The sequence below is a fragment of the Lutra lutra genome, chromosome 7 (assembly GCF_902655055.1).
Source record: "Lutra lutra chromosome 7, mLutLut1.2, whole genome shotgun sequence".
NCBI classification, from domain to species: Eukaryota; Metazoa; Chordata; class Mammalia; order Carnivora; family Mustelidae; genus Lutra; species Lutra lutra.
This window is the reverse complement of record NC_062284.1, coordinates 115,959,925-115,987,853: the sequence shown is the minus strand read 5'-3', so window position 1 is coordinate 115,987,853 and position 27,929 is coordinate 115,959,925. Positions and strand designations below refer to the sequence as shown.

The 27,929-nt window shown below is 44.8% G+C and overlaps 1 protein-coding gene across 1 annotated transcript; it reads left to right on the top strand.

Moving 5' to 3' along the window:
• Positions 1-311: 311 nt before the first annotated feature.
• Positions 312-25,424, top strand: SLC10A1 (solute carrier family 10 member 1). The gene is made up of 5 exons (XM_047737708.1): positions 312-858; positions 10,414-10,624; positions 20,145-20,323; positions 21,869-22,065; positions 24,796-25,424. Exons 1-5 carry the CDS (start codon positions 503-505, stop codon positions 24,942-24,944), a joined length of 1,092 nt encoding a protein of 363 aa, XP_047593664.1. The 5' UTR covers positions 312-502; the 3' UTR covers positions 24,945-25,424.
• The last annotated feature ends 2,505 nt before the right edge of the window (positions 25,425-27,929 follow it).

The window sequence follows — 27,929 nt, the reverse complement described above, 5'->3', positions numbered from 1 at the left end:
CCTCGGTCGTGCAAGGAAACGGGACACTCAGCTGTTTTACCACCCAGATTAGGGGGAATGGGGAGGGCGTCTTCCCCTGAATGAGAGCGGAGGTATCAGGGACCGAACAGAGAACAGGGAGGACCAGACCTGGATCGGTGCAGGCCCTGGACAGGTCCCCAGGGGCAGAATGCCCGTGGGGCGCACTCAGTGGGCCTCGAAGGAGAGACACGCCTCTCTTGTCCCAGTGGTAGCCAAGTGCTGAGAGGGAAGCATAAGGGCCCCCTGGGAAGGCTGCAGAGGCAGAGTTGGAGCAGGCAGAGAAGGCTCTGGGTTCTCTCCCCTTTGGACCGCCTCCAGAGAAACAGCTCTGCCAGTTGCATAATCCTTCTATTTGCCTGGAGCCACAGTTCTGCCCTAGAGGGGCCTGAAGAAGGCACCTAGCAAAGACTGGACAGGGAAGGAGTCCGCCGCGAACAAGGGCTGTGCTGGGTCCCGAGGCCTTCTGCAGCTACACAGGAGGATGGAGGCTCACAACGGGACGGCCCCGCTCAACTTCACCCTCCCACCCAACTTCGGCAAGCGCCCCACCGACAAGGCCCTGAGTGTCATTCTGGTGTTCTTGCTGCTCATTATCATGCTCTCGCTGGGCTGCACCATGGAATTCAGCAAGATCAAGGCTCACTTCTGGAAGCCCAAGGGACTGGCCATCGCCCTGATGGCCCAGTACGGTATCATGCCTCTCACTGCCTTTACTCTGGGCAAGGTCTTCCAGCTAAACAACATCGAGGCCCTGGCCATCCTCGTCTGCGGCTGCTCCCCTGGAGGGACCCTGTCCAATATCTTCAGTCTGGCCATGAAGGGGGACATGAACCTCAGGTAGGACTGGAGGTGAGGAGGGAGCTGCCTGGGGAATGGAAGCTACATGGGAGATGTCCCAGTCAAGGTCAAAGTCAGGATAGGCAGTGAGTGGGGGCCAGGTTGAGGCTAGGGTAGGGGTTGGTGGGACTGCTGTCAGGGCTTAAGCTGGACTGCAGACAGGAGTTGGGATACATCTTGGTTTAAGCATCAAGTCAAAGGGGACCAGCTGGTCCTGAGTCCTCCTGAAGACCCCTTATGGCCAGAGGTGTCTCAGATGGGCCACAGAAACCGACTTATAGGAGTACTATTTAAACCCGAGAGGCCTCTGGGGAGCTCTGCCCCCTTACCATGGTGGGCAAGTTGTTTGCCTTGAGGCCAGAGATCTGAAAGGGAGTGCACAGAGGTTCCAGACTTCTCCAGGGAGATCAAGGTGGCTTAGAACCAAAGAGCCCTTCCAATCCTGTAGAACAGACAAGACTTTTCAAAGATCCTTCCAGCTATCCAGGCCTATGGGATGGCCTCTCCTAATCCCCCTGGGCCTGTCAGGCACAGGAACATATCCGTGCAAAGACACAACCAGGCAGATCCCAGAGTTTCCCAGGTCGTGCTGGGCTGCATGCCCGTGAGCCACACTGGGAGGGGGCAGAGCAGCCATACCCCCTCACCCAAAGCATCGCAGCAGAAATCAGGGCTCGCTTCTGCAGGGGCCAGCTGAACACCTGTCCTTCTAACCAGGCGGGACTCTGATCTAGAACGCCTGCCAGAGTGAGGCCATTTCAGACCTGCTCCAGCCCTAGCAGCCCGCGCTGGCTGAGGGAAAATCACCAGCAAAAGCCCCGGCCTCTCTGTGAGCCTCCGTGTCCAGCCTGCCCCCTCTGAGGTTCAGTGCCTGGTGGAGACCCTCTTCCTCTTCCATGCCAGGTAGGGCAGTGGGCTCAGACGGTCCAGCTGCTCGTGCTGGCCAGCCCCCGGCTGAACATTACTAAGCACACCAGCCAAGAAAGCTGGTGCAGAAGAACGCCACCGAACTTTAAATGAAAAACCAATAGTGAGCGGGTCTTTACTGGGACCTACCTTCTGAGCTCTGGACTCTCTACCCACGTGACTCAGCACTCACTGAGGCAGTTGATGGGAAGACAGGCACAAAGTTGGGGGTTGGCTTGCACAGTCTCCCATGGGAACACGTTCAATGTTCAATTCCCTGTGAGGAAATTCTTCCCTCTATCCGATCCAAACCCTTCCTGCCACAAAGCAAGCCCTCCGTCTTCAGTCTTCCCTGTGGACAAGGCGTGTTGCAGCCTCTGTGTCCCGAGAAACCTGGACTATAGCTTCATTCCAGTGTTGCAGGGGTGTCGTAAGTGTGAGTGACCAGATGTCCCAGCCTCAGTGGCCAAGGGGTGCCGTGAAGTCTCTGTGAGGTTCGAGCCCCCCTCCAGCCCAGCCTCCAGCGACGCAGGAGCATGAGCCCTTGTGCTCTCCTGCTTGGCCTCTTGGTCTGGGCTTCTGAGGACCCTCACCTCTCCCAAGACCCCACAAAGAAAATGCTGGGATGCCCACCTTCTGCCATAAAGCGCATTCCCACAGACAGACCTCCCTGCGCATTGAACCATGCCTCAGAGCCCCGCAGCCGGACATGGATCCCACATCACCTACCTTCACGGGCTGCCAGACTTTAAATCACAGTCGGAGTTCATCTGGGACAACTCCTTCCATGTATCACAGAGAAATGACTCTGGTAATACAAAACAGCCAGGCACTGCGGCAAGCACTTCGCAGGAAACCTGCATACAGCATCCTGGGAGGAGGTGCTGGGTGGAGTCCCATTTTAAAGATAAGGAAACTGAGGCACAGAGAGGCTAATACATGTGTCTGAGGTCTGGGAGGCTCCAAATGCTGTCCTTTCACTCAGATACCTTCAGGGCCAGGCATGAATAGAAAGGAACACAGTGACCAGCAGTGACCTGCCAGCCGTGAGGTGCGGGTCCCCTGAACAGCGCGGATCCCATGTGTCCCTGCCATGGGTGTTCCATCGGAGCATGAAGCCGCTGCCGACCATTTCCTGCTTTTCCTGAAAAGGTCGAATCTCCCTTTTTTACCTGAAAGCTCCAAAGTTTTCCATATTGACAACTCATTAACATCTTTTTTAAAACCCTGTGCAAGCCCAATGGAGCCTGTTTGGAGCCAGCCACTGCAGCTGGGAGGCTATCAGGCGGGACCTCTCTTTAAGCCCAGCACTGGACGATTCCCCACGCGGAGCTGTGGTGACTTTTAAGGCCCTGATTCTGCTTTAAAGATGAGGAACTGAAGTCCACACACTTGCCAGAGGTTTCCCAGAATTTGCGTGAAAGTCACACCTGGAGCCAGTCCCAGCCTCTCCCACCCGTACTGCTCCTCACGGCTGGAGTGAGTCTGGGGTCACCGCCATCACAGGCCAGAGGCCACGTTCTAGGAGGCTGAGCCACCAGGTAGGGCAGGCATGGCAGCTCCTTCCTTGAGGGTGCCACCGCACACACGCTCCCCAGAATGCAGGTGACCACAGGCAAGGGAAGCAGCCCTCAAAGTTGAAGCGAGCTCAGCTATTCCGGGCCGTGAGCCCCTCTGACCACCTTTGCTGCCCCACACCTTCAACCAGCCCGCAGGCCTTCCCCTCCCCACGCGAGAGGTAGGAAGCCTAACCAGGCTGAGACAGAAGGCGGTCCAGGAATTTCACACTCCCCCAGAAGCTGTCAGGTCCCCCCACGCTCCCTCAGCTTCAGCCTCCAGTGCCTTTACTGACAAGGGCTCCAAACCTGTCCCCCCAACCAGGGTGTACAGATGTCCAAGAGCAGGGCATGTGCAGTGTTCTGAGAGGCAAGAAAGAGAAATAAAAAACGGCATGGACTTCTTTCCCTCTGGCCCTCTGCTCCCCATCCTCCCCCAGAGGCAGCCAGGTCCACACTGCTCTGCCGAAACAAGCCCCCATCCCCCATCTCAGAGCTAGAGGCTGGACAAGTCCTCCCCCGTCCTTCAGGATAAAGGGAGGATCATGACAGTTAGAGATACTGGTGATATAGGAGGTACCCGGAGGTCTTGGGGCATGGTTTCCATCCACCAGAGTTCGCAAGGCACACCACGTCCAGAGCAAATTCCAGAACTTCTGATATACCAAGCCAGAGTAAGCATGACTCCTCTGCCCAAGGGCATCAAAAACAGGCACACAAGTTGTGTGTGGCTTTTCTCCCAAAACAAGATCCATAGCTAGCACCGGAGCCCCGTGTCCCTCCCCAAGGGAGCACACACCCTTTTACACTCTTACTACCTACCTCCTTGCCTCTCTGAGATATGGGCATATGTGCAGAACAGCTTCTCCGGGGCCCTTGACCCGCAGTGTAGTTTGCTGGAATGCATCTGTTCTACTGACAGACATTTATTTACGTGGATTTCACATTCTGCTCTGTGAACAGTCTTGTACCTGTGCCCCCTGCTCCCGGGGCGAAAGTGCATAACATCAAAGCAGGACTGCCAGGTCGTGGGGTTCGCATGCCTACAAATGAGTCTCCAGAGTAGTCCTCGCCCTTCACACTTTCCCCAGCGGAGTAATGAAGATCCTTCTTTCTCCTTGCAGTCATCTGTCCTTAGAATTGTCAGACTTTGTCATTGGCGCCATCTGGTGAACATGGAATGGGTCGCAGCGGTTTTAAATGTGATTTCAAGGGAGGTTTAGCACCTTTTCATATGTTTGTTGGCCATTTGGCCAATAACCGGGTCGCCATCAGTCCTCCGCTAGAAATATGTCCTTTGCTGTTTTTTCTCTTGGACTGTCCTCTTGGACGTTTTTTCTCACTGAATTGTAGGTATTTGTTGTTTTTGTGTGTTGCAATGATCAACTCGGTTTGGGACTGGTCTTCATAGGTTGATGTTGATGTCTTATAATACAGAGTGCTTATTTTAATGGACTCAAATTCACCAATCTTTTTCCTTGGCAGTTTGTGTCTGGGGAGGGTTCCTTTAAGAAATCATCGACTATGCTCAAGGTCATGAAGATATTCCCCTACATTTTCTTTGAAAAGTTTTTTTTTTTTTTAAGATTTTATTTATTTATTTCACAGAGATCACAAGTAGGCACAGAGTCAGGCAGAGAGAGGGAGAAGCAGGCTCGCTACCGAGCAGAGAGCCCAATGCGGGGCTCGATCCCTGGGATCATGACCTGAGCCGAAGGCAGAGAGAGGCTTAACCCACTGAGTTATTTCAGGTGCCCCTGAAAAGTTTTTAAGTTATGCTTTTTCACATGGAGATTTTCAATTGCTCATTTTTATGTATAGTGCGATCTAATTTTATTTTTTCCAAATGAATAGAGAGAATTCCCAGTACCACTGAGTGAATTTTTCTCCAGTAATTGGTAATGCCATCTCTCATGTGGATAAAATTCACCAGTATGTGTGGGTTTGTTTCTAGGAATCTCTCTTCTCTTGGTCTGTGTGGCCACCTTACACCACGTTTTCTTAATTACCATGACTTTGTAAGTCTTGATATCTGAAAGGTAAGTCTCCGCACCTGGTGCCTGGGTGGCCCAGTCAGTGAAGTATCCAACTCTTGGTTTTGGCTCAGGTCATGATCTCAGGGTCCTGGGGTGGAGATCTGCATCAGGCTCCACACTGAGCGTGAAACCTGCTTGTCCCTCTCCCTCTGCTCCTACCCAGGCTCTCTCTGCCTCTCAAATAAATAAATTAAAAATTGTTAAAAAAAAAAAAGAAGAAGAAGAAAGAAAGAAAGAAAGGGAAAAAGGAAATGGAAAGAAAGAAAATTAGGTTCGCTATTCTTTGCCCTTAACTCTTCATTTGGTTTGGGGGATTAGGTCTGAAGTCTACAAAAAACATTTCTGGAAAATTTTTTTTTTAGATTATTTATTTATTTGACAGACAGAGATCACAAGTAGGCAGAGAGGCAGGCAGAGAGAGAGAGATGGGGAAGCAGGCTCCCCGCTGAGCAGAGAGCTCGATGTGGGTCTCCATCCCAAGACCCTGAGATCATGACCTGAGCCCAAGGCGGAGGCTTTAACCCACTGAGCCACCCAGGCGCCCCTCATTAAATTAATAGATTACAAATTTAGAGGCTTCCCATCCATGAAAATGATAATAGCTTTTCTTTTGGGGAGAAGGACTTTATTTTATGCCTTTCTGTGGACTTTTATAATTTCTTCTGTAAAGATCCTGCATGTCTCCATTAGATTTATTTCTAAATACTTTATAGATTTTGTGAATATTATAAATGGCACTTTTTTAATTGCAGTATAGTTGACAATATTGGTTTTTAGCTATACAGCATAGTATTCGACAGTTACATATATGACAAAATGCTCACCACCAGTAAGTCTGCTAAATGGTATCTCTTCTTAAGAAATCCATGTCCTAAAAAAAAAAAAAAAAAAAAAAAAAAAAAGAAATCCATGTCCTGGCATGTGGTGGAGTGGGGTGTGGGAAAAAAAAACTATGTCCCAGTTATTTTTTCTAGAGTAACAGGACACAACTGATTTTTTCATATTGCTGATAGAGTGAAAAAAAACTCATGGATTCTTTTACTTTCTAGTTATATGGAAATTCACTTACATTTCCTCTGTGGACAGTCCAATCATTGGCATGTAATGAAAGTTTAATTTCCTTTTTTCCCATTCGTATAGTTTCTATTTCTTGTTTTCCTGTGCTAGCAAGTGCATATAAATACATATATGATTTACAATAGAAGTGATGGTAACACGTATCCTTGCTTTATTTTTCTTCTTGGAGGAAACTTTCTTATTTTTCACCACAAAGTTTACTATTTGCTGTGGATTTTTGATAGATACCCTTTTTATGTTAAGGAATTCCATTCTGTTGTTAGTGTGCTAATTTTTTAATGCACAAACGCTGAATTTTGTTGAACGACAATTTTCTTAGCTATGAAAGGATCACACCGTGTTTTTTTCTAATGTGATAATACAGTGATATATGTCAGTAGATTGTCTAATGTTAACCCATTTTTACATTGCTGGGATAAACTCATCTTTTTCTGTGTATTATTTTGTAAAGGCATTGTTAGATTTATTTGCTAATACTCTATTTTTTTTTCCCTTCTTTGTTCATGGGTGAGAATGGCCCCTAACTTTCCTTCCTCATAATGTCCTTTTGCAGCTTTGATTCTAAAATTATACTATTCTGGAGGGGAGGGGTTAGGGGTTGGGGTAACTGGGTGATGGACATTAAGGAGGACATGTGATGTATTAAGCACAGAGTATTATGTAAGACTGATGAATCACTGACCTCTAACTTTGAAACTAATAATATATTATATGTCAATTAATTGAATTTAAATTCTCAAAATTAACCTTAAAAAAATAAAATCATACTATTCACAAACAATAAATTGGGGCATGTTTCTCCTTTTTGTATTCTCTATATAACATTGAGACTATCTATACTTTGTCGAATCGAACTCTGCTGTGAAACTATGGATGTCATGTGGGGTTTGAAGGATAGACTTTCACTACCTACTTCATGTCCTCAGTGATTCTAAGTTGATTTCGGTTTTCAGCTTCATTTTGAGCTCGTTCCTATAGATTACATTTCCCAGGAAATTGTTCATTCAATCCAAATTGAAAAATGAAAGTACAAAACGGTCCTCGTTTTTTTTTTTTCTATAACTCCCTAAAATCTTTAATGTGTCTTTAATTATGTACCCTTTTTCATTCCCAAAATAATCAATTGGTGCCTTCTTTTTCCTTGATTAGTCATGCCAGAGGTGTCTTTTCTTGGACTTGGCAAAACAAAACAAAAAACAAGCAGCTGGGATGCCTGGGTGGCTCAGTTGGTTAAGCAGCTGCCTTCAGCTCAGGTCATGATCCCAGCGTCCCGGGATTGAGTCCCACATCGGGCTCCTTGCTCTTCAGGAAGCCTGCTTCTCCCTCTGCCTCTGCCTGCCATTCTGTCTGCCTGTGCTCACTCTCTCTCTCTCTCTCTCTCTCTCTCTCTCTCTGACAAATAAATAAATAAAAATCTTAAAAAAAAAAAAAAAAACAAGCTGCTCTTGGTTTAATTGATCCTCTTGATTTATATAAATTTTATTTTTTAAAACATTTTTAAATTTTTAATTTTACTTATTTGACAGACAGAGATCACAAGTAGGCAGAGCATCAGGCAGAGAGAGAGAGGAGGAAGCAGGCTCCCCGCTGAACAGAGAGCCTGATGCGGGGCTTGATCCCAGGACCCTGGGATCATGACCTGAGGCAAAGGCAGAGGTTTTAACCCACTGAGCCACCCAGGTGCTCCTGATTTCTCTCAACTTTAATGTTTTCTTCCATTTTCATTGAGTTTACTTTGTTCTAATTTTCTGAGTAAGATCCTCAGTTAATTTTTAGTCTTCTGCTTTTCCTTTTTAAGATTTTATTTATCAGAGAGAGAGTGCGAGCGAGCCCAAGCAGGGGGAGCAGTGGGGACGCAGCAGGCAAAGGGAGAAGTAGGCTCCCCACTGAGCAAGGGTGCAGAAGGGTGCAGGGGCTTGATCCCAGGACCCTGGAATCATGACCTGAGCTGAAAGCAGACACTCAACCGACTGAGCCACCCAGGTGCCCCAAGTCTTTCACTTTTCCTATATAAATATTTGAGGCTATAAAGATTTTCTTCTCTGAATTATTTTAGCTGCTCCCCAGATTTAATTATTTTTATCCAGATATAATTCACACACCATAAGTTTCACCATTTTAAAGTGTATAATTCATTAGTTTTCAGTATATTGACAGGGTTGTATAACTATCACCACTATCTAATTCCAGAACATTTTAATCATCCTAAAAAGAAACCAGTTAGCAGTCACTGAATTTTTCTCGCTCACCCAAGCCCCTGGCAGCCAATAATCTTTATCATGTCTCCATAGAATTTATAGAAGTGGAATCACATAATATGTGGCCCTTTATGTTTCTCCTTCTTTCACATAGCATTTTGTCTTCAAGGTTCACCCATCTAATAACATGTGCCGGTACTTAATACATTGCTTTTTGTGGCTGAATAATATTTACTTGTTTGGGTACACCGTATTTTACCTATCCATTCATCAGTTGATATTTTTATTGCTTTCCACATCTTGGCTATTATGAATAATGCTGCTCTGAACATTAGTATACAAGTTTTTGTGTCAACTTACGTGTTCAATTCTCTTGACTATGTATCTGGTAGAAGTGCCGGGTCCTAATGGTTACTGTCCCATCAACAGCACAGTTAGACTCCTATCTCTCCACATCCTCTCCAAGACTGATTAGCTGTCACCTTTATTGTAGCTATACTGGTGAGTGTGCTGATCTCATTATGGTTTTGATTTGTATCTCTCTAATGACTAATGATGTCAAGCATCTTTTCGTATGCTTATTGGCCACTGGTTTATCTTTTTGGATAGTGTCCTTTGAAGCACAAACATTTTTAATTCTGATAAATAATTCTGATTTATTTTGTGTGTGGGGGGGGGGGTGCTCTAGATGTCATTTCTAGGAAACTGTTGTGCAATCCAAGGTCATATCCCATGTGTTTTCAAATATGTGTCTCATTATTATTCTGTCCCCAATTTTTTTCCATTATGATTTTATATTTGACACATGGGATTATTACTTTATTTCTCCAATAGTTCTTTTATTATTGATTTCTTGGTTTCAACTCTCCTCTTTTCACAAGTATAGACCTCAGTTCTGGTCCCTCCCTTTATCATGAAAACCAAAGCCTTCAGATTACCAAGACTAACACTCTACCCCCTACCCACTCCACACCATGCCGCTTCAGCATAAGCTCACCCACGAACTCCTTTGCATTCTGTTGCTGGTAACTGGAAAACTCCCTAACTTTTCTACAAGCTCAAATATGTGTTCAGTGCTTTAGATATTCCTGGAAGAAGGATTTTCCCATTATTTAGTTCACAGTATTCTTTGAGGGTCTCTCCTCACCTCTGGCAGCTACTTATTCCCAGTGACCTCTACCTGTTGCTGTCCTTGATGGCTACACTCTGGACCCTTTGACTTAGGCCATGCTTGATGTGCACTGAAGCTATATTTCACTTCTATGGAAACAACCAGTGTAGATAGATAATAGGGCTGTGGGGAGGAGAAACACACACTTAGTGGGGCTTTCCTGGGGTCTTGCCAACCCTTCATGCCCAACCCTCCTACAAGAATGGAAGCTAGAGCCATATATGGTCACATGAATATCCACAAATCCAACAATATTTTCTAGCTTCTTTATTCTTTCAACCAGCCTTTCCAGAAGGCCTCTCCCTATACAGGACTAACAGGTAGTGGAGTCCAAATGGAAACGGTAATAGTACAATTAGGATACAGATTAGAGCAGAGATATATTATTCAGGCTCTGGGACTCACACTCTACTTATCAAAAATAACGTAAAGATAAACCAGAAAGTAAAGAACTTGAGAATATCAACTTGTAACCTGTATCTCCTAAGCGTACTGGAAAAAAAGAAATTAATGTAAAATGCTTAGCACAATGCCTGGCTCATAGCAGGAAATCAACAGAACAGTCTATGTTAATGGGCTCACTCTGTACTCTCTCTGCTTCTCCCTCCCAGCATCGTGATGACCACCTGCTCCACCTTCTTTGCTCTGGGAATGATGCCCCTCCTCCTGTTTGTCTACTCCAGGGGGATCTATGATGGGGATCTGAAGGACAAGGTACCCTACAAAGGCATCGTGATATCACTAATCTTGGTTCTCATTCCTTGCACCATTGGGATCTTCCTCAATGCCAAACGGCCACAATATGTACGTTATGTCACCAAGGTAAGAACCTGGGGACCTGTACAGGGAGCAAGAATGCCAAGATCATCTCAGTGTATTGCTTGAGGAGAGTCATGGCTTTCTCTGTGTCTGTTTCTTTCCTTATTGGAAGAAGTAAAAGGATCGACTATTGGTACACCTACCTCATGGGGTTGTAATGTATGTGAGAATACTTTTGAAAAGGAGAAAAAAGTAGAACACATGCACAATCATATGATGATTATTTCTCATAATTTTTATTTTCATTATTTTCATAATAAAAATTTGTCTTATATACCTACTAGATGCTAAGTTTTATGCTAATACTTGGAGGCTTCGTTGTCGTGAGTCTGATATTAGCAGACAGTGAAGGAACACATGAGAAATAAGACCAAATTCAGTGCACAACTAGGTATTGGCTGAATGCAAGATCGGGAGGGGGTAGACCATGAAGGGTAGGATTTGGGTCAGCCTGGGTCGTGGGGAGCCTGAATAGAGGAACTCAGGGGGAATGACAGCAAACTTGGCTGACCTTACAAGAAGCCAGAGGAGAAGAGAACAGGGGAAGAGGTAGCGTGCGCACTCCCAGCATTTCAGGTGTGGGATGGGAAGGAGAGATGACTAGCCCCAGGGGGCTTGGAGGAGCACTGTGGTCACACACAGGCCATCATGCCACTGCCCTGCCCTCAGAAGAAACATAGACTCTTGGGAGTGCTACGATGGACCCCTACCAACTTCGTAACCCTGGAGCTCAGTCCCTGTAAGTCTCCCCCTCCAGCTCACTGCTCACCCCCCAACGCTGGGACTCCGTGCTCGTCCTCAGGAAGGACTCTGCCTCAGACCAGCCTGCGGGGCCTGCTGCTTAGAAGCTCAAGCCTTGGCGGCAGCTTTGGCCTAAGACAAAGGAGTTGCAAGTCGTCAGGACTTTTCAGTTTTCGCACTACCATCGCCCGGGGTAGGTTTGCCCTTGTCCTGGCCCAGTCCTAACGCAGTGGCTTCAGCTGTCCTTCCCACTCCGTTGACAGACCTGGAAAAGTCGTTTCTCCTCAGTCCATGTTCAGTTTCCCCACCTCAGCTCTGGGTGGCTTCACCCATTCTCTCCACTCTTGCTTCTCAGAGATCTGCTTTTAGTGATTATGGCCCCAAGTTCCCTAGCCTCCCGCAGCTCTGCTCTCATTTCTCAAGTCTCTGTGCCGGTTGGTTCTTTACAATCAGTACTAATACAGGTTCACTTCTCTCCTCTCTTTAAAACACAAAAACAGGGGCACCTGGGTGGCTCAGTGGGTTAAAGCCTCCGCCTTCAGCTCAGGTCATGATCCCAGGGTCCTGGGATCGAGCCCGGCATTGGGCTCCCTGCTCAGCGGGAAGCCTGCTTCCTCCTCTCGCTCTCTGCCTGCCTCTCTGCCTACTTGTGATCTCTGTCAAATAAATAAACAAAATTTAAAACAAAACAAAACAAAAAAACACACACACAAAAACAAAAGCCATCCCTCCTGGGCTCCAGCAGCTGCCTTTCCTCCCCTACCCATGCTTCAAGAAACACCCCTCCCTGCACCTGTGTCCCCCACCACCTTCCACTCCCACCACACCCACGAGGGCAGCTCTCACAAGTGACAGGCCCTCAACAATTAGTCTCAGCTAATTAGTCTCAGCTACTTGGATCTCTCACTTCTCTCCTCCTTGGTCTCCCATCCATTCAGCATGATGATCTACTTTCTTTGCCAAATCCAACAGACATTTCTTGGTTCATCCTTAACTTTTTAGCAACCTTTGGTATGACTGACCATGCTTCTCTCTCAGAAGCCTTCCCCTCAGCTGTGGTGACCGGGCACTCCTGCTTTCCTCTCACCTCTCGGGCACTTCTTTTTGGACTCCCTAGTGAGTGTCCCTGGTAAAAGTTACTTCTCTGCCTTCAGCCCAGGCTTTCTGCTTTTCTTGCCAAATTTCCCTAAACAAATCATTGGTCATTGAGATGGACCAGATCTCCCCACCATGAGATCTGGTCCATCTTAATGACCATCCACAAGCTGATGACTTCCAGACCACCACCTCCAGCCCTCAACTATCTCCTGACTCCAGGATTCATTTATTAACTGCCAAATATTTTCACCTGAATATACGTCAGGCATTTAAAACTCATTAAGCATTAAACTCAAACTATCTCCTCCCCAAGTCTGCTCTTCCCCCATGTGATTATCTCAAGCCATGGCATTCCATGTGCCTAGCTGCCAGAGCCACAAAATCGTCAAATCATTCTCATTGTCCTCTCTCCATCTCCTCTCCCACCCACCTGTTGTCTATTCTGCCTTGTGTCGCTTGGATCCATCCACTCTGCCCCATCTCTGAGAACACTATCATCTACTCGGGCCACTGTCCTCTCTCACAAGACAACTGAAACAGCCTTCTACCCTGGCTTCCTGATCGGTTTTAACCCGAGGGTGGAGATGGACAGTACGAACACTTCCCGTGTCTCTCCACTGCTTAAAACACACCTCGTCGGTTCTGTACATTCTCGAGGATAAACTTTGAACTCCCTAATGGGGCTTTCTAGGCCCTTCTCGACTTGCTATCCCCAACCTCCCCAGTCCCAGCTCTTTTCTCTTTGCAAAGGTCCTCCCCTCCACTTGGGACACTTCCCACATGTGCAGAGGCAAAAACCCCAGACATGTTTGCATCTATCATTTAATGTTATTCCAGATAGTTTGTAGAAGTATAGGAATGCAAAAAATAATAAATTTAAAATGGGAAGTGACCCCCAAAAAAAAAAAAAAGGGAAGTGACCCTGATATCATTTAATGCAACTCTGTTCTTCCCCATTTTGTAAGTGACAAAGCCAAGGACTATAGTGCCAGTCACAACTAATACAAGAATGTAGGTCTTTTTAACTCAGAATAACTTTAATTAAAAATATTCACCTGAAGATGCAGAAACGATCTCAGATCTTAGAGCTGGCAAGGCTTTCAAGATAAAGTTCAGTCTCCTGCCTTATTCCGATGGAATAACTTAGGCCCCAGAACCCACTTGGCAGAGCCAGGATTATTAACCTGTCTCCTGTTGCTGGTTGACGCATACCCACCACTCAATTCAACAGCAGAAACGGAGTCCAGTGAGATCTCCCTCTTGCGTAAGAGTGAGTGAGTGGTAAGCTGAAAATTGAGCAAATACCCGTCCCTGCCCTTTTCCACATGTAACCCTTCTAGAGACTTTCAAATCACAATTACCCAACTTCTGATAACTAGCTCTGGCAGAAGGTATCCGCTCAAATTCTGTTCCATCACCTGCATTATCTCGTGGAAGGTCACATCTAGACAGGCCAAGATACAAGTTCAAGGATGCTCTATTTAGAATGGCAATTCAAGTAAAACACTCTAACTTACCCATGCAAGTCTATGTGGTCAGTTTGATGAACCCCAGCATGACCTGGTCCGCTTGTACCACAAGCCACCCACCACCCTTAAATAAGGGTCCTGCTGTTACAGTGCCTCGGCCACTCCCCCAAGCTTTCCCCCACCCGCTGCTACGGGAGATGGGCCCCACCTCTGTGTGATAGTGTTTGCCAACGTGTAGCTTACACTGCTGTCTTTCAAGGCCTGTCTCTGCTCCTGCTTCCGTCTCTGTAGTTCTGCAAATCCTCTAAACGAGAGGATCTTCTTAGTTTGGTCATTCAGCAACCCGTGTATGGCACCTTTGTGGGAAGAGGGAGCCAAATTATCTCCTGCATCACTTGAATGGAGGCTGCTCACAGCTTCCGTCAGCTCGAACAGAACAGTGAAGTCAGGTGGTACAGAAAACATGGAGCAGCACCCACCTCTGGCCTGTCTCAGCAGGAGGTTGTGGACAAGTGGCAGGACCAAGATGACAGGAAGCTCTGGGATGTTCAATTCCTCTCCTTAACCCGTGAATAAGAAGAGGGGCTACAATTCAGTGAGTCAGTTCTTACTTGCCTAGTGCTGCGCTGTCCACGGACTCAGAAAGGTGGAGTGGCTGAGCAATGTTTACGCTCCTGGAGACTGGCAGTCAGCCTTCACACCAGGGTTGCACCAACGTCCATGCTCCAAACCACTCTACAACCCCAGGAGAACCAGAGTGAGAGAATGAGAGCAGATGCCCACAGAGAACAGGATATCTGGGTTCATTCATGGACAAATTCAGTAGCCCAGTAACCCCTATATTACCCATTACACTCTTTTGATGGGGACAAAATCTATTTGGTCATTGAATAGAGGAAAAAGTCCAAAAGGAGAAGTCAATCCAAATGCAAACTAACAGCTCATCAGTGAAATCTTCCAATACAACCTGAAATGTGGTTATCATTGAAATCTGTGAAAGTCCTTCCTATCTTGGGGTAGGACCACTAGTCGTTACAGGTTGACATTTAAATTTTCACATCAAAGGGGACTTGGGTGGCTCAGTGGGTTAAGCATCTGACTTCGGCTCTGGTCATGATCTTAGGATCCTGAGACCCAGCCCTGCATCAGGCTCCCTGCTCAGCAGGGAGTCTGCTTCTCTCGCTCCCTCTGCCCCTCCCCCTTGCCCGTGCACTCACTCTAATAAAAAATAAAAATCTTTAAATGGCCACATCCGTTGCAATGTGGATTCAAACACAGAAATGCAAAAACAGTGCAGCTGAAATCTGAGCAATATAAATAAATATTAAAATGTTACCAAGACAACTCTGTGAATGTAATTAATGCCATTGGATTGTACACTTAAAAATGGTTAAAATGGCAACTTTTGTGTTATATACATTTTACCACAATTTCTATTTTTTTTTTTTAAGATTTTATTTATTTGAGAGAGGAGAGAGTATGTGAGAGCACAGAGGGAGAGGCAAAGGGAGAGGGAGAAGCAGACCTCCTGCTGAGAAGCCCCCCGCAACCCCGCCAAGATCATGACTTGAGTCGAAGGTAGATGCTTAATCGACTGAACCACCTAGGCGCCCCTTACCATAATTTTCTAAATATTACTAGGAAATATGTCACATGAATGAACTGGAAACTGGAAGCAATACACCTAAATATTAGAAAATAACATGGTAAGTTCAATAAAAGTGTATTATACATTCCTTTACTCAGAAGATTAAAGGGATACAGAGCCTTAAATTTATGCATATACTTTATCAGGTTGATGTGTCATTCTCCAAAATGAACAGACATGTGAGTGCAGTTTGAAAGCTTTCATTCTTATGTTACATGCTAAAAAGTCTTATTGTAATTTCATCATAAATTCACCTATTGAAAAGTTAAAATGGTAAGTAAGATGGGGGTGCCTGGGGAGCTCAGTTGATTAAGCATCTGCCTCCAGCTTGGGTCATGATCTCAGGGTCTGGGGATTGAGCCCTGTGTCAGACTCCCTGCTCAGTGGGAAGTTTGCTCCTTCCTCTCCCTCTGCCCCCCAACCCCACCCCACTCCAGCTTGTGCTCTGGTCTCTCTCAAATAAATAAAATCTTTCAAAAAATAAAAAATAAAATGGTATGTAAGATGCAACTATAAAATCAACAAATTTTAAAATAAAGCAAATTCTAAAATAAATGAAAACATACTACTGTTCCCAACAAATATTGCTTTCGTAGGCACTCACCTGGGGCAGGGTAGACCTGCAGTGTTTCTGATGTTCCCTTATTACCCAGAACATTCCTGAAACTTCTTTTGGTAACTTCCTTCATATCCAATCTGCAGGTCACTCAAGAAAGTAGGCTTGCCCCTTTATGGTTATAAATCAGTTTGGGAGTCTAAAATCACATTACCTGGCTCAATCACCAACCTTTACCAGCTTCACTTCAGAGGATTCTCAGCAACTTCCAGAAATCAGATTCATCCTAAAACAGAGGCAATCCCTACACGTAATGGAAGTATTTGAGACAAGTAGGACAGGTTCCAAGTTCCTAAATATGCGGAGCAAGCGATGGTAATATGGTAGATATGTGTATACAGGCTCCAGAGATAATGACTTTGTAAGAAAACTAAACACTTGTGGGAGGACTGAATAGTCTCATGCCTTCGAGTCACAGCGGTCACTGAAATACCTGCAGTCCAGAGAGGTCAGTTAGAAGCCGTACTGGCTTAGTAATGTGAAAATAAAGGAAATCTCACTCAAAATGCAGTTGGGAAGCCCTGAAGGGACTACCACTCTCCTAAGAATCGGTATGCCTTTTGTGTAGCTTGTGGCTTTGGAATGGTATGGAACCAGTAAGGCTTCCTCACTTCTAGCGGGGACAGAATTAAAAATGGCCTTTCTGGGCGCCTGGGTGGCTCAGTGGGTTAAGCCGCTGCCTTCGGCTCAGGTCATGATCTCAGGGTCCTGGGATCGAGTCCCGCATCGGGTTCTCTGCTCGGCAGAGATCCTGCTTCCCTCTCTCTCTCTCTGCCTGCCTCTCCATCTACTTGTGATCTCTCTCTGTCAAATAAATAAGTAAAATCTTTAAAAAAAAAAAAAAAAAAAAAAAGGCCTTTCTGTCCAGAAATTATTAGATGCCATACTCTTGCCAGCCACTTGGCCATTATCAAGGTCCCTGGGAATCCTAAACCTGATTCCCTGGGACTTAATGGAGACCACCTCACTGATATTTCTGCAAAGAATGCTGCTTTCAAAGGAACCAATAACTAAACCTCTGTCATGGTCCAAAAGAATGTTCCCACAAATGATAATCTAGAAGAACTGATCAGAGATGCTTAACAATTGGCCCCAGAAAAGGAAAAATATTAGAAAACGATTAACTGCTAGTCAATTTAAAACAAAACGAAACAAAACAAAACTCTGGCTTGGGCCAAAAATCTATTTGGTTTGGGCCAAATAATAAGCCTGGGTGGCTCAGTGGGTTAAGTGTCTGCGTTTGGCTCAGGTCATGATCCCAGGGTCCTAGGATCAAGTACCACATTGGGTTCCCCATTCAGTGGGAAGCCTGCTTCTCCCTCTACCTACTTCTCCCTCTGCCTGGAGCTCCCCTGCTTGTGTTCTCTCTCTCTGACAAAGATATACATAAAATCTTTTTTTAAAATGGCATAGTCAATTAAAATTAAAAAAATAATAATCTAGTCCTGCTCGAGACACAAGGTTCCCAATACTGACGACTGGAAAGCCTTCATGAACCAATACCAGTGGAGAGATATTAACAAGGTCTCAGAGAGTACCTATTTTGCTTGCCCCACCTGCCCAAAACACAATTCAAGAAAACCTGTCCACACTGCTCCCCACACCTCAAACTACCTACTAGACTATTTGAAGTTTGATAAATGGATTTTCTAGAGCTTCCTCCACCTCATGTATATAAATGTGTTTTGGTAATGGTTTGTATGCTTCTTCACTGGACTAAAACTTTCCTTTGTAGATAGGCTACTGCTACTTCTACAGCTAAAATCCCACTAAAGGTCATCAATGCCCCCCGGAACTTCATAGCGACCAGGAAATTCACTCCACCAGTCAAGGGCTTTGACAAGTCTGCGCAGTTCAGCTACTTTTACGGCACTTTCACTGTGCTCACCACCCTCAATCTTCAGGGCTGGCTGAACACATTATGACCCAACTAGCAAAATTTGTAGAGACCTTTCAAATACCATGGCCAAAGGCATTGCCCCTAATCCTTCGAAATCTATCATCTATTGCTCAACTTGCTTTAGTAATCTTTCCATAGTGTGCTCCCAGGAGATGAAGACTTTAACCATCACACCTTGTAGTCCAGAGAGTTAACCTACTGGAAGAGACAGCTCAGAATTCCCCCCAACCCTGCTGAAAATGCCCCTAACGGCTACTATTCACTCTTGTGCCGCCAAACTAAGGAACAGACTTTTGGATCGTCTAATGAAAGCATCAAACCCTGACTGGACCCACACACCAATTCATGACCTAAAAATAATGATTTCTAGGATCGAAGCCGATGACACTTGAAGGAGACAGTTTTCCCAAGATATTAAGCCTGTATTCCTTTTTTTCAATATTGCTTCTTCACCTTATTTCCTCCCTTTCTTGGCTCAATCTATTGTAAAAGGGGAGAAACTTTCTAACTGCTCGATCTGTCACCAGAAATTGCAATCTGTTCATGAGGTCAGAGATTCCTTACCTGTAACCAATTTCTCTTTTATCCCAAATTATAACTGCAAGACCTGTCAGGTTAGGCTCTTACGACCAGGTGTTCTCAGACCTTGTTTCAACCTTTCTCCAACCATAACCATCAATCCTTTGTCTTTTTTTTAAAGATTTTATTTATTTGTCAGAGAGAGTGAGCATACAAGCAAGGGGAACAGGGACCAAGGGAGAAACAGGCTCCCCACTGAGGAGGGCGCCCGATGTGGACTTGATCCCAGAACTCTGGGATCGTGACCTGAGGCGAAGGCAGGCATCCAACTGACTGTGCCACCCAGGCATCCCAATTCTTTGACCTCTTTAGCTGGATGCCTTAAGGTTTGGAATCCTAGTTTAGGACTATTACACATACAAATCATTATTCTGTTAGATATTCACAAACTTCTTATTTACTATCAAATCTCTACAGAAATAACACACTAATAAGAGATGTTAGTTCAAAGACTTCCAAGATGATCTCCAATGCTTACAATCTTGGCAAGATATAGACCTCAGATGGGAAATGCCTGAGAGTTCTCCCTCATACCCTTCCTTGTTACTCTAATGTAGCCTCAACAGTTTCCAATCTATGCACTTTCCAATATGGGACACGACCACCAGGGAAAGTCCTTCCTGGCACTGAGGAACGAAACCACTTTAGTGGATGGAGCCACTAAATATAAAAAACCTGACTCTGGATCAGTAATGCTTTTGAAGAAAGACCTTGATCAAAAGGGAGAAATGTGAAAATAAAGAAAACCTCATTTAAAATGGAGTCCAGGGGGCACCTGGGTGGCTCAGTGGGTTAAGCCTCTGCCTTCAGCTCGGGTCATGATCTTAAGGTCCTGGGATCAAGCCCCGCGTTAGGCGCTCTGCTCAGTGGGGAGCCTGCTCTCCCCACCCCACCCCCCGCTCCGCCTGCTACTCTACTTGTACTGTCAAATAATAAAATCTTAAAAAAAAAAAAAAAAAAATGGGAGTCCAGAAGCCCTGAAGGGAGAGCTCTCCTGCACTACCAATAGCCAAAAGCAGCTTGCCTTACATACCACAGCAGGAGGAAGGATTTCTCCTTGCCCAGCAACAGCCCTGCCAGTGAGGACTTAGTAAAACACCACCTCCCAGTTTGTCCTCTCTAAAGGCATAGTTGCCTATTCTGAGCGCTTGCCTATGGTTCATCACAGCTTACTTGTCCCAAGCTGTACTTCCTCTATTTCCAGATAAACTCATTTTGCTGGCAATTATCTGGCTATCTTGTTAACAGTCAATAGTAACAAAAATTTTAGATCTGTCATTCAAGATGCTTCCTAGCTACCTGTAAGAATTCCAAAAAGATGGGAGATAAAGTTTTTTGCACTCCCTTCAAGTACCAACTTTTCATTAACATGTTTTCCACCTTCAATACCCACCCGTTGCTTCCTCAGACTCTGCTCCTCCCTATCCCCTACCACCCTTCTAATTCCCTTTTCTTCCTGTCCTCATTTACAGGGAGGGATGATCATCATGCTCTTGTTAAGTGTGGCCATCATAGCACTCTCTGTCATCAACGTGGGCAAGAGTATCATGTTTGTCATGACACCACACTTGCTGGCCACCTCCTCCCTGATGCCTTTTGTCGGCTTCCTGCTGGGCTACGTCCTCTCTACCCTCTTGCGCCTCAATGGACGGTAGGTATTACTTTAGATCTCAATGTCCCATGGGCTTCATTCTTGTCCTCGTCTCTCAGGATAAGGCTAAGATCCAAAACCCGGGGGAGGCATTTTCCTGGCAGTATGTACAAATGCATCAACTGAACAAGCAACTTTGGACTGTGAGAAACACTGGAGTAAGTTACTAAATGGTTTGGGAACAAAAGCATCTAATTACCCAAAGAGCAACAGCTCATGACAAAGTGCTCCCTCCTGAGCTGAAATCTGGTAGCTAAACAACTCTGGAGTGCCTCCAAGTCATCATGGCTAAGTGTTGACAATCCTCTTCCTTTTCCACGCTTCCTCCTTGGCTGCCAAGGCTTTAGTCTTGACTAAGGACACCACTGGGTAACAGCTCTGCTAAGTGGCAGAAGAGCCAAAGTGGCTGTGGACCTCTGCTGTAGTTTAATTCAATTCGGACTCAGGGGCTCTTTTCAGGGACAGTCAGCCTGACAGTCTGGTGTAGGATAATCAGACACACCGTCTACACACGGCATTATGTTTCAGAAACTTTGCCTCTTTTCAGCTATAGACAACTATTTCTGCCACAGTCTAATCATTAGTAGCACTCTAGTGCCCTCCCTCTGCCCCCCACCCAAACTGAATTGCTTTAAAAATACAGCTTAAAAAGTTATCCATTTTAAGAATCACACTAATAAAGAACAAATTATAGGATGTAGCATGTGGCTACATAGTAGAGTTAAAACTGTCAAAGACCACTAGATGTCAATTTTCAGTGATAAATGGCCAATCAAGGGCCAGAGTCGTCAGTTCCCCATAATAAATGTGGTGAGACGGCTTTCAGAATTTTTAATCACTACTTTAAAACGCTACAACTCAACGAATTAAATGTGTATTTACTAAATGTAAACATCCCATTCTTTATAGTCCGTAAAACAAGAGCAAGAGTATGTTCTATGTACCATAGATAGAAAATGGGGCTGCATTTTTTTTTTTTTTTTTTTAAGATTTGGGAGTCTGCAAGCATGGGGGGTAGGGACAGAGGGAGAGTATCTCAAGCAGACTCCCCACTGAACAAAGGACCCCACGTGGGGCTCAATCTCTCAACCCTGAGATCATGACCTGAGCCATAACCAAGCGTCAGACTCTCAAGCAATGGAACCACCCAGGCACCCCATCAAGTTTTTTAAGTCATTATGGGTTTGGAATTAAAGATGTTCAAATCAGAAACTAGGTAATAGGACAAGGTCCCCCAGGCATCTCAATCTTCTACTTTATGTTCACCTTCAACTGTCCCAAATGTAAGCCACAGAACAAGCCGATGAATGATGCTGGCTCACACTTCCTCCCTCTTCAGCCAGACAGCTCTCCAAATTCTAATTTGGTAATCCTGCGGTGAACCTACTAGTCACCACACACTTCAACTTTCAACGAAGTAGTCTTATTAATAAAGAAATCTTAAGTAATTTGGGAAGGAGGAAGATGGCCAAGTGAATTCGCACTCTCACGTCCCTTCTGAGGGAATAAAGAGGTTTTTTTTTTTTTTTTTTTCAACCTATGCAGGTGCAGCCGCACTGTCAGTATGGAAACTGGATGTCAAAATGTTCAACTTTGTTCCACCATTCTCAATGTGACATTTCCCCCTGAAGACATTGGACCACTTTTCTTCTTCCCTCTCCTCTACATGATTTTCCAGCTTGGAGAAGGGGTTCTTCTTATCCTCCTCTTTCGGTGCTATGAGAAAATGAAGTCTTCCAAGGGTGAGTATTTAATCGTTCTCCTCTCTGTTCTCCCATATTGGATCTGATCCTTGCCAGCAACGAGATCTCTGGCAGGGACCTTTTGGATGTGACTTCAACTCTTATCAAGCAACGAGAAACCAGGCAGCACCAAAAGTAGGAAAGGACTTCAAAGAGCCAGGGCTATTTCCAAAAACTGCACTCCAGTGGTCTTCTAGCTGGAAGAATCTGTGCATAGACTTTGCCCTCATGGGAGTAAGGCAATTTTGACTTTAGGGGGACCACGAAGACTCAGAATGAACAAGGCAAATTTTTCTAAGATATTAGATAGCTGTGAGGTGGTAGTTGTGTGATGGGCTCCTATTCACAATCTGAAAAACTCAAGTTTTCTTCAGGCTAGGTTCTCCTGTCCTAGAACCAGGTTAAACCCCAGCACCACTAGCACTCTTCTATGAAAAAAAATATATTAAAGCAATACAGACTAATAAACCAAGAGCCAAAAGACTCCAACTCTGATTACAGAGTAAACAAAAGTAGTATAAGCTTATTAAACAGTATCACGTTCACCTAGTCTGACAGCTTAGTCTGATCATTATTGAATCACTTTCTAAACAATAGCACGGCACCTCTAAGATGTTCCTTTTTTATTCTCTCTAAACCATCAACCTCAAGGAAACCACTAAGGCCCTCTCTAGGTGGACCTTAACTGCAAATGTCATTTTTCCAAATTAGGAAACCTTACTTGGTAAGCTATTTCAGTATTTTGTAATTCTATACATCCATATAATCAAATTCTTCAACTGCAACTTATTTCTCATGAACCTGAAGGGCTCCTTCAAGATGTTTCTAGACCCTGGGGATGGACTCAGACGCTAGGAGACAATCTCCTTCTTGAAATTATTGTGTAATAGTAAATGTGGATTTACAATTAAGATATAATCTTATCAGGGGCACCTGGGTGGCTCAGTGGGTTAAGCCGCTGCCTTCGGCTCGGGTCATGATCTCAGGGTCCTGGGATCAAGTCCCGCATCGGGCTCTCTGCTCAGCAGGGAGCCTGCTTCCCTCTCTCTCTCTCTCTCTCTCTCTCTCTCTCTCGCTCTGCCTGCCTCTCCGTCTACTTGTGATCTCTGTCAAATAAATAAATAAAATCTTAAAAAAAAAAAAAAGAGATATAATCTTATCAAGCAGCCCAAAAGAAACCAGTTAAGTAGCTGGCCTTATTTCAGAACTTCAAGTGTTAGTTTAAAATTACAATAGAGGGGCGCCTAGCTGGCTCAGTGGGTTAAAGCTTCTGCCTTCAGCTCAGGTCATGATCCCAGGGTCCAGGGATCAAGGCCCAAATCAGGCTCTCTGCTCAGCAGGGAGCCGGCTTCCCCTACCTACCCCCTCCGGCTTGCCTCTCTGCCTACATGTGATCTCTGTCAAATAAAAAAAATTTAAAAAAAAAAAAAAAAGGGCGCCTGGGTGGCTCAGTGGGTTAGGCCGCTGCCTTCGGCTCAGGTCATGATCTCAGGGTCCTGGGATCGAGTCCCGCATCGGGCTCTCTGCTCAGCAGGGAGCCTGCTTCCCTTCCTCTCTCTCTGCCTACTTGTGGTCTCTGTCTGTCTGTCAAATATAAATAAATAAATAAATAAATAAACAAACAAAACAAAAAACCTACAGTGGAAGGGGTCCTGGGCAGCTCAGTTGGGTCAAATACCCATCTCTTGACTTCAGCTCATGTCATGATCTCAGGGTCAGGAGATCGAGCCCAGGTCAGGTTCTGAGCCTCAGTAGTGCGTGCTTGAGATTCTCGCTCCCCCTGTTCAGGAGCACATGCTCTAAAATAAACCTTAAAGGACACCTGGGTGGCTCAGTCAATTAAGCGTCTCCCTTCAGTTCAGGTCATGATCCCAGCATCCTGGGCTAGAGTCCTCCAATGGGTTCCTTGCTCAGTGGGGGGAAATTGCTTTTCCCTCTGCCTGCCACTCCCCCTGCTTGTGTGCTCCTTCTCCCCGCCAACAAATCAAATCTTTAAAATAAATCTTAAAAAACAAAACCAAACCACAGTGGAGTTGTAGAGAAGAATCTGTTCTGATGCTTACCTGAAGGCAACTGCCCATGAAGTCTTTAGTCTCCACTACCTTACAAAAGTAGTGTGAGGTGGAAGTTTCTAAACCAACCAACCAACCAGGTTCCTAAGTTTGCAGGGCTACAATGCAGCTCAGAAGGCCTTAAGAGCTTACACACTGTAAGGGTTGAAGCAGCTGTGCTCAGGGTGAAGATTTTTGTTTCTGAGCCCTGTACCCTTCTACAAAAATGGGGACAAGACAGGTGGACCCTGACTCCTATGATCACAACTCACCAACTCTATACAGACAAAAAGAGGGATGACCAAAACACTGAAGGGGCATGGAAACTCCACTCAGAAGACCCCCTAAAGTTACTCTTTCCTCCCTGCCCCTCATTTCTCCCCAAATGCAAGTCGAACCCTCTGAACACATTTCCTATACTGAGAAGTTGGGAGAGGAAGTGTTAAAGAGTCAATATTAGACTTACTTTGTAGTATTACCATAAGGGATGTTGAAGGGAAAACAAATCCTTCCCCCAGAATTTAAGTCATAGCAGGACAGGTGGTAAAGTGATGGGGGGGGGGGGGGGACTCACAAAACCTCACAGAATGCAACTTAATACCTAGGATGTTCTTTGACCGAACAAGCTTTGTATTAACTATAGTTGCTCTCCTTCTCCACTCCCTTTTCAACTTTCCAGATAAAATAAAAATGACCTACACAACTGCTGCAACTGAAGAAGCCATTCCAGCAACTCTAGGAAATGGCACCCACAAAGGGGAGGAGTGCTCCCCTTGCACAGCCCAGCCTTCCCCGAGTGGCCTGGATTCTGGTCAGAAGGCAATTTAGTGTGATCAACCAGAGAGCAAAAGATGAAAGGAACACCAGAGACGGAGTCTTTCGAGACCGCCAGCAGGACTACCAGCATTGACAAGTCTTGCCTGGAGGGTCCACGTGAAGAGACTCACCTATCCCCAGCTCAGAGACGGATACTTGTTTAAGAAATAAAGACTTGTTCTAAGACAGCCCTATGAAAGCAGAAACCAAAAGTGCCTTTTGTCCCTGCATTTCCAGAAGTGTTCCACAGGCACATAAGACACACTCAACTTCTGAACTAGGCAATAAATAGGGGCCTTTTACCGTAAAATCAAATATCCAAATCCTATTCCAACCTTTTTGACAGAAAATGGGGGAAAAAATGCTCAGAGCGCTGCCAAATTTCAAACGCCCAAAGTCCTTTCTAACCTTAAAATTTCCCTTCTGTTATTTCTGGGATTAAAGCTCCTGAGAACACCAACAGGACACTAAATGTACAAAGGCAGACACGAAATGCAAGAGCAGGGGGCGCCTGGGTGGCTCAGTGGGTTAAGCCGCTGCCTTCGGCTCAGGTCATGATCTCAGGGTCCTGGGATCGAGTCCCGCATCGGGTTCTCTGCTCGGCAGAGATCCTGCTTCCCTCTCTCTCTCTCTCTCTGCCTGCCTCTCCATCTGCTTGTGATCTCTCTGTCAAATAAATAAAATCTTTAAAAAAAAAAAAAAATGCAAGAGCAATTATAAACAAGATGAACTAAAAAATCAGCCATAATGAAATGAATGGACATTTCTGGAGAATATAATCAATAGAGAAGAAAAGTCAGGAAAACAAGAAAACACAAACATACACAGAATTATTCACTAATCTATCCCATCAATTCATTAGCTGACAGTGGTTTCTGTATTATCCCTCTCAAAACTCAAGTACTGCAAGCTACTGGAAAATGAGTGTTTCTCTAAAATAGGATTCTAAAATTGCAAATTTTTTCCAATGAAACAAATGTTTTACGTACTGCTCATATGCAGACAAGCATTAGGCAGATTAATAAACAATACCTGCAAATAAGACTCTGCCCAATTACTTGTGATTTCATACCATTTAGTATGTTTAAGTTCAACTGAAACCCTAAAAGACAATTTTAGGGCATCAGTTGCCCAATGGCCAGGACCACCAGTACTCCTGATACCAGAGCAAGTTTAAGAATCACCAACTGGGGGGAGGAGGGAGCACCTGGGTGGTTCAGTCAGTTAAGCATCCATCCAACTTTTGATCTCAAATCAGGTCTTGATCTGGGTTCAGTTCACAGCCAGCACAGGGCTCCACTGTGAGTATGGAGCCTACTTAAAAAAATTACCAATGTGGGTCACAAATACTGTTAAAGACCTGTGAAAAGATCTACCTGCCTACCGTATTAACATATTATACCCTTATTTACCTATCTACTCAAATAGTTTTACCATTCAGCAAATTTCACCTGCCAGGAAACTTAGTTAAGCAGAATCAAGAGCATTGGTATTCTCAGGAAGGTAGAGCTAGACTTGAGATCTAGTAATCTCAAATTATCCTTCAAAAGAGAACTAGATAGAATACAAAAGAAAACAAGTTACGTTACTTCACACAAAAGCTGGTTCTAAAACTTTGCTTAGGATTATACTCAGACTCCTATTTCTCAGGTCCTCGATGGGGCAATTAAGATTAGTTCAAACCAACTCCCAGTCATCTCTGCCATTTGCTCAAAGGGCCTCATTTTATTGCTTCACTGTATGACAACTATTTGTAATGACAAACTGGCAAGCCACTGACATTTACCTATCTAGGGGTAAAGAAACGTGAAAAACTAAAATAGAATAAAGTCAACTGGTAAAACATCATAAAGTATGTACATCATACCACCAACATATAAAAACTTAAGGGAAGAAATTGCCTTTCCATTTGGTAGCAACTGTGGCTCACTTCCAGCCTTCCAAACTAAACACACACACTTAGGTTCACTCCTTTACATCAGCCTCCCCCCGAGCAAATTAACAAGTGTAACACTCAAACTCCCCCTAGAATTGGCCCTTCATAGAAGGGAGCAGCTTCCCCATTTTTGTTGCATGAGCTTCTACTGTCTCAGATGTAACCAAAAAATATATACCAACAACTTCTCAAACCTACCCCCAAATAGGAGCCCTACCACCTAATCCCCATACTTTTGTAAAGCGAAAAGCAATCCTTCTGGTACTTCTTTCCTCAAAAAACCCATGCAAGGCTGGGGCAGACGAAAGAAAATGAGCTTTTCAGGTTCTGGGGAACTAGACTTCCTCAATTCCAATACCAGTCCACCATTTACTTGGCTCTTCTCTGGCCGAGTTTCCTCCTGTAAAATGATTATGTTCCTAGTAGCTGTGAAGATTCAGCGAGCATAAAGGGAAGATATTTGTAACATTATCTAAGTACTATATGCCACTCACCATTACCAAACACTTATCCAACCGAGCACTCCTATAGACTAAGAAAATCTAAGTAGTTTCTGAGATTACTAGGAGACAATAAAGATCATCATCTACAGGTATGGAACGCTCAGAACAAAGATGGATGTAGAACCTTAAGCAGTTTTCCCTTTAATACACAGTCACATCCACAGCTCATCAATGAAAATAAAACATGTGAAACCCCTTAACGCATTCTTGTGCGTCGACTTTAAGCTTTACATAATAATCTAACCTCCAAAATTTTATTACCTTTGAAATAAGCATAAAACATTTTTAAAATCCGTTCTCCAATTACTCTTCTCTTGGCTATGGAAGCCTAAATAACCTGTACCAATACAATAAAGTGATAAAGGGAAAGAGGTTTGGTACAGTCACACACAGGAACTTAACTGTCATCACCATTTTAACAGTTTGCAGACATCTCTGCCCTTGTTTTGACTAGACCAGAAATGACAAGGGTTTTTAAGACTTAAATTTTCAAAAAAACCTTTAAAAATCCACCAACCAAATTCCAGGATTCTCCACAAGGTATTTTAAATGTGCTGA

Bases quoted from the DNA above. Each gene is read 5' to 3' on its own strand.
- SLC10A1 (XM_047737708.1), top strand. From the start codon at position 503: ATGGAGGCTCACAACGGGACGGCCCCGCTCAACTTCACCCTCCCACCC. The intron at 859-10,413 runs GTAGGACTGGAG...TCTCCCTCCCAG, and splicing joins AAGGGGGACATGAACCTCAG to CATCGTGATGACCACCTGCT. The intron at 10,625-20,144 runs GTAAGAACCTGG...CCTCATTTACAG, and splicing joins ATGTACGTTATGTCACCAAG to GGAGGGATGATCATCATGCT.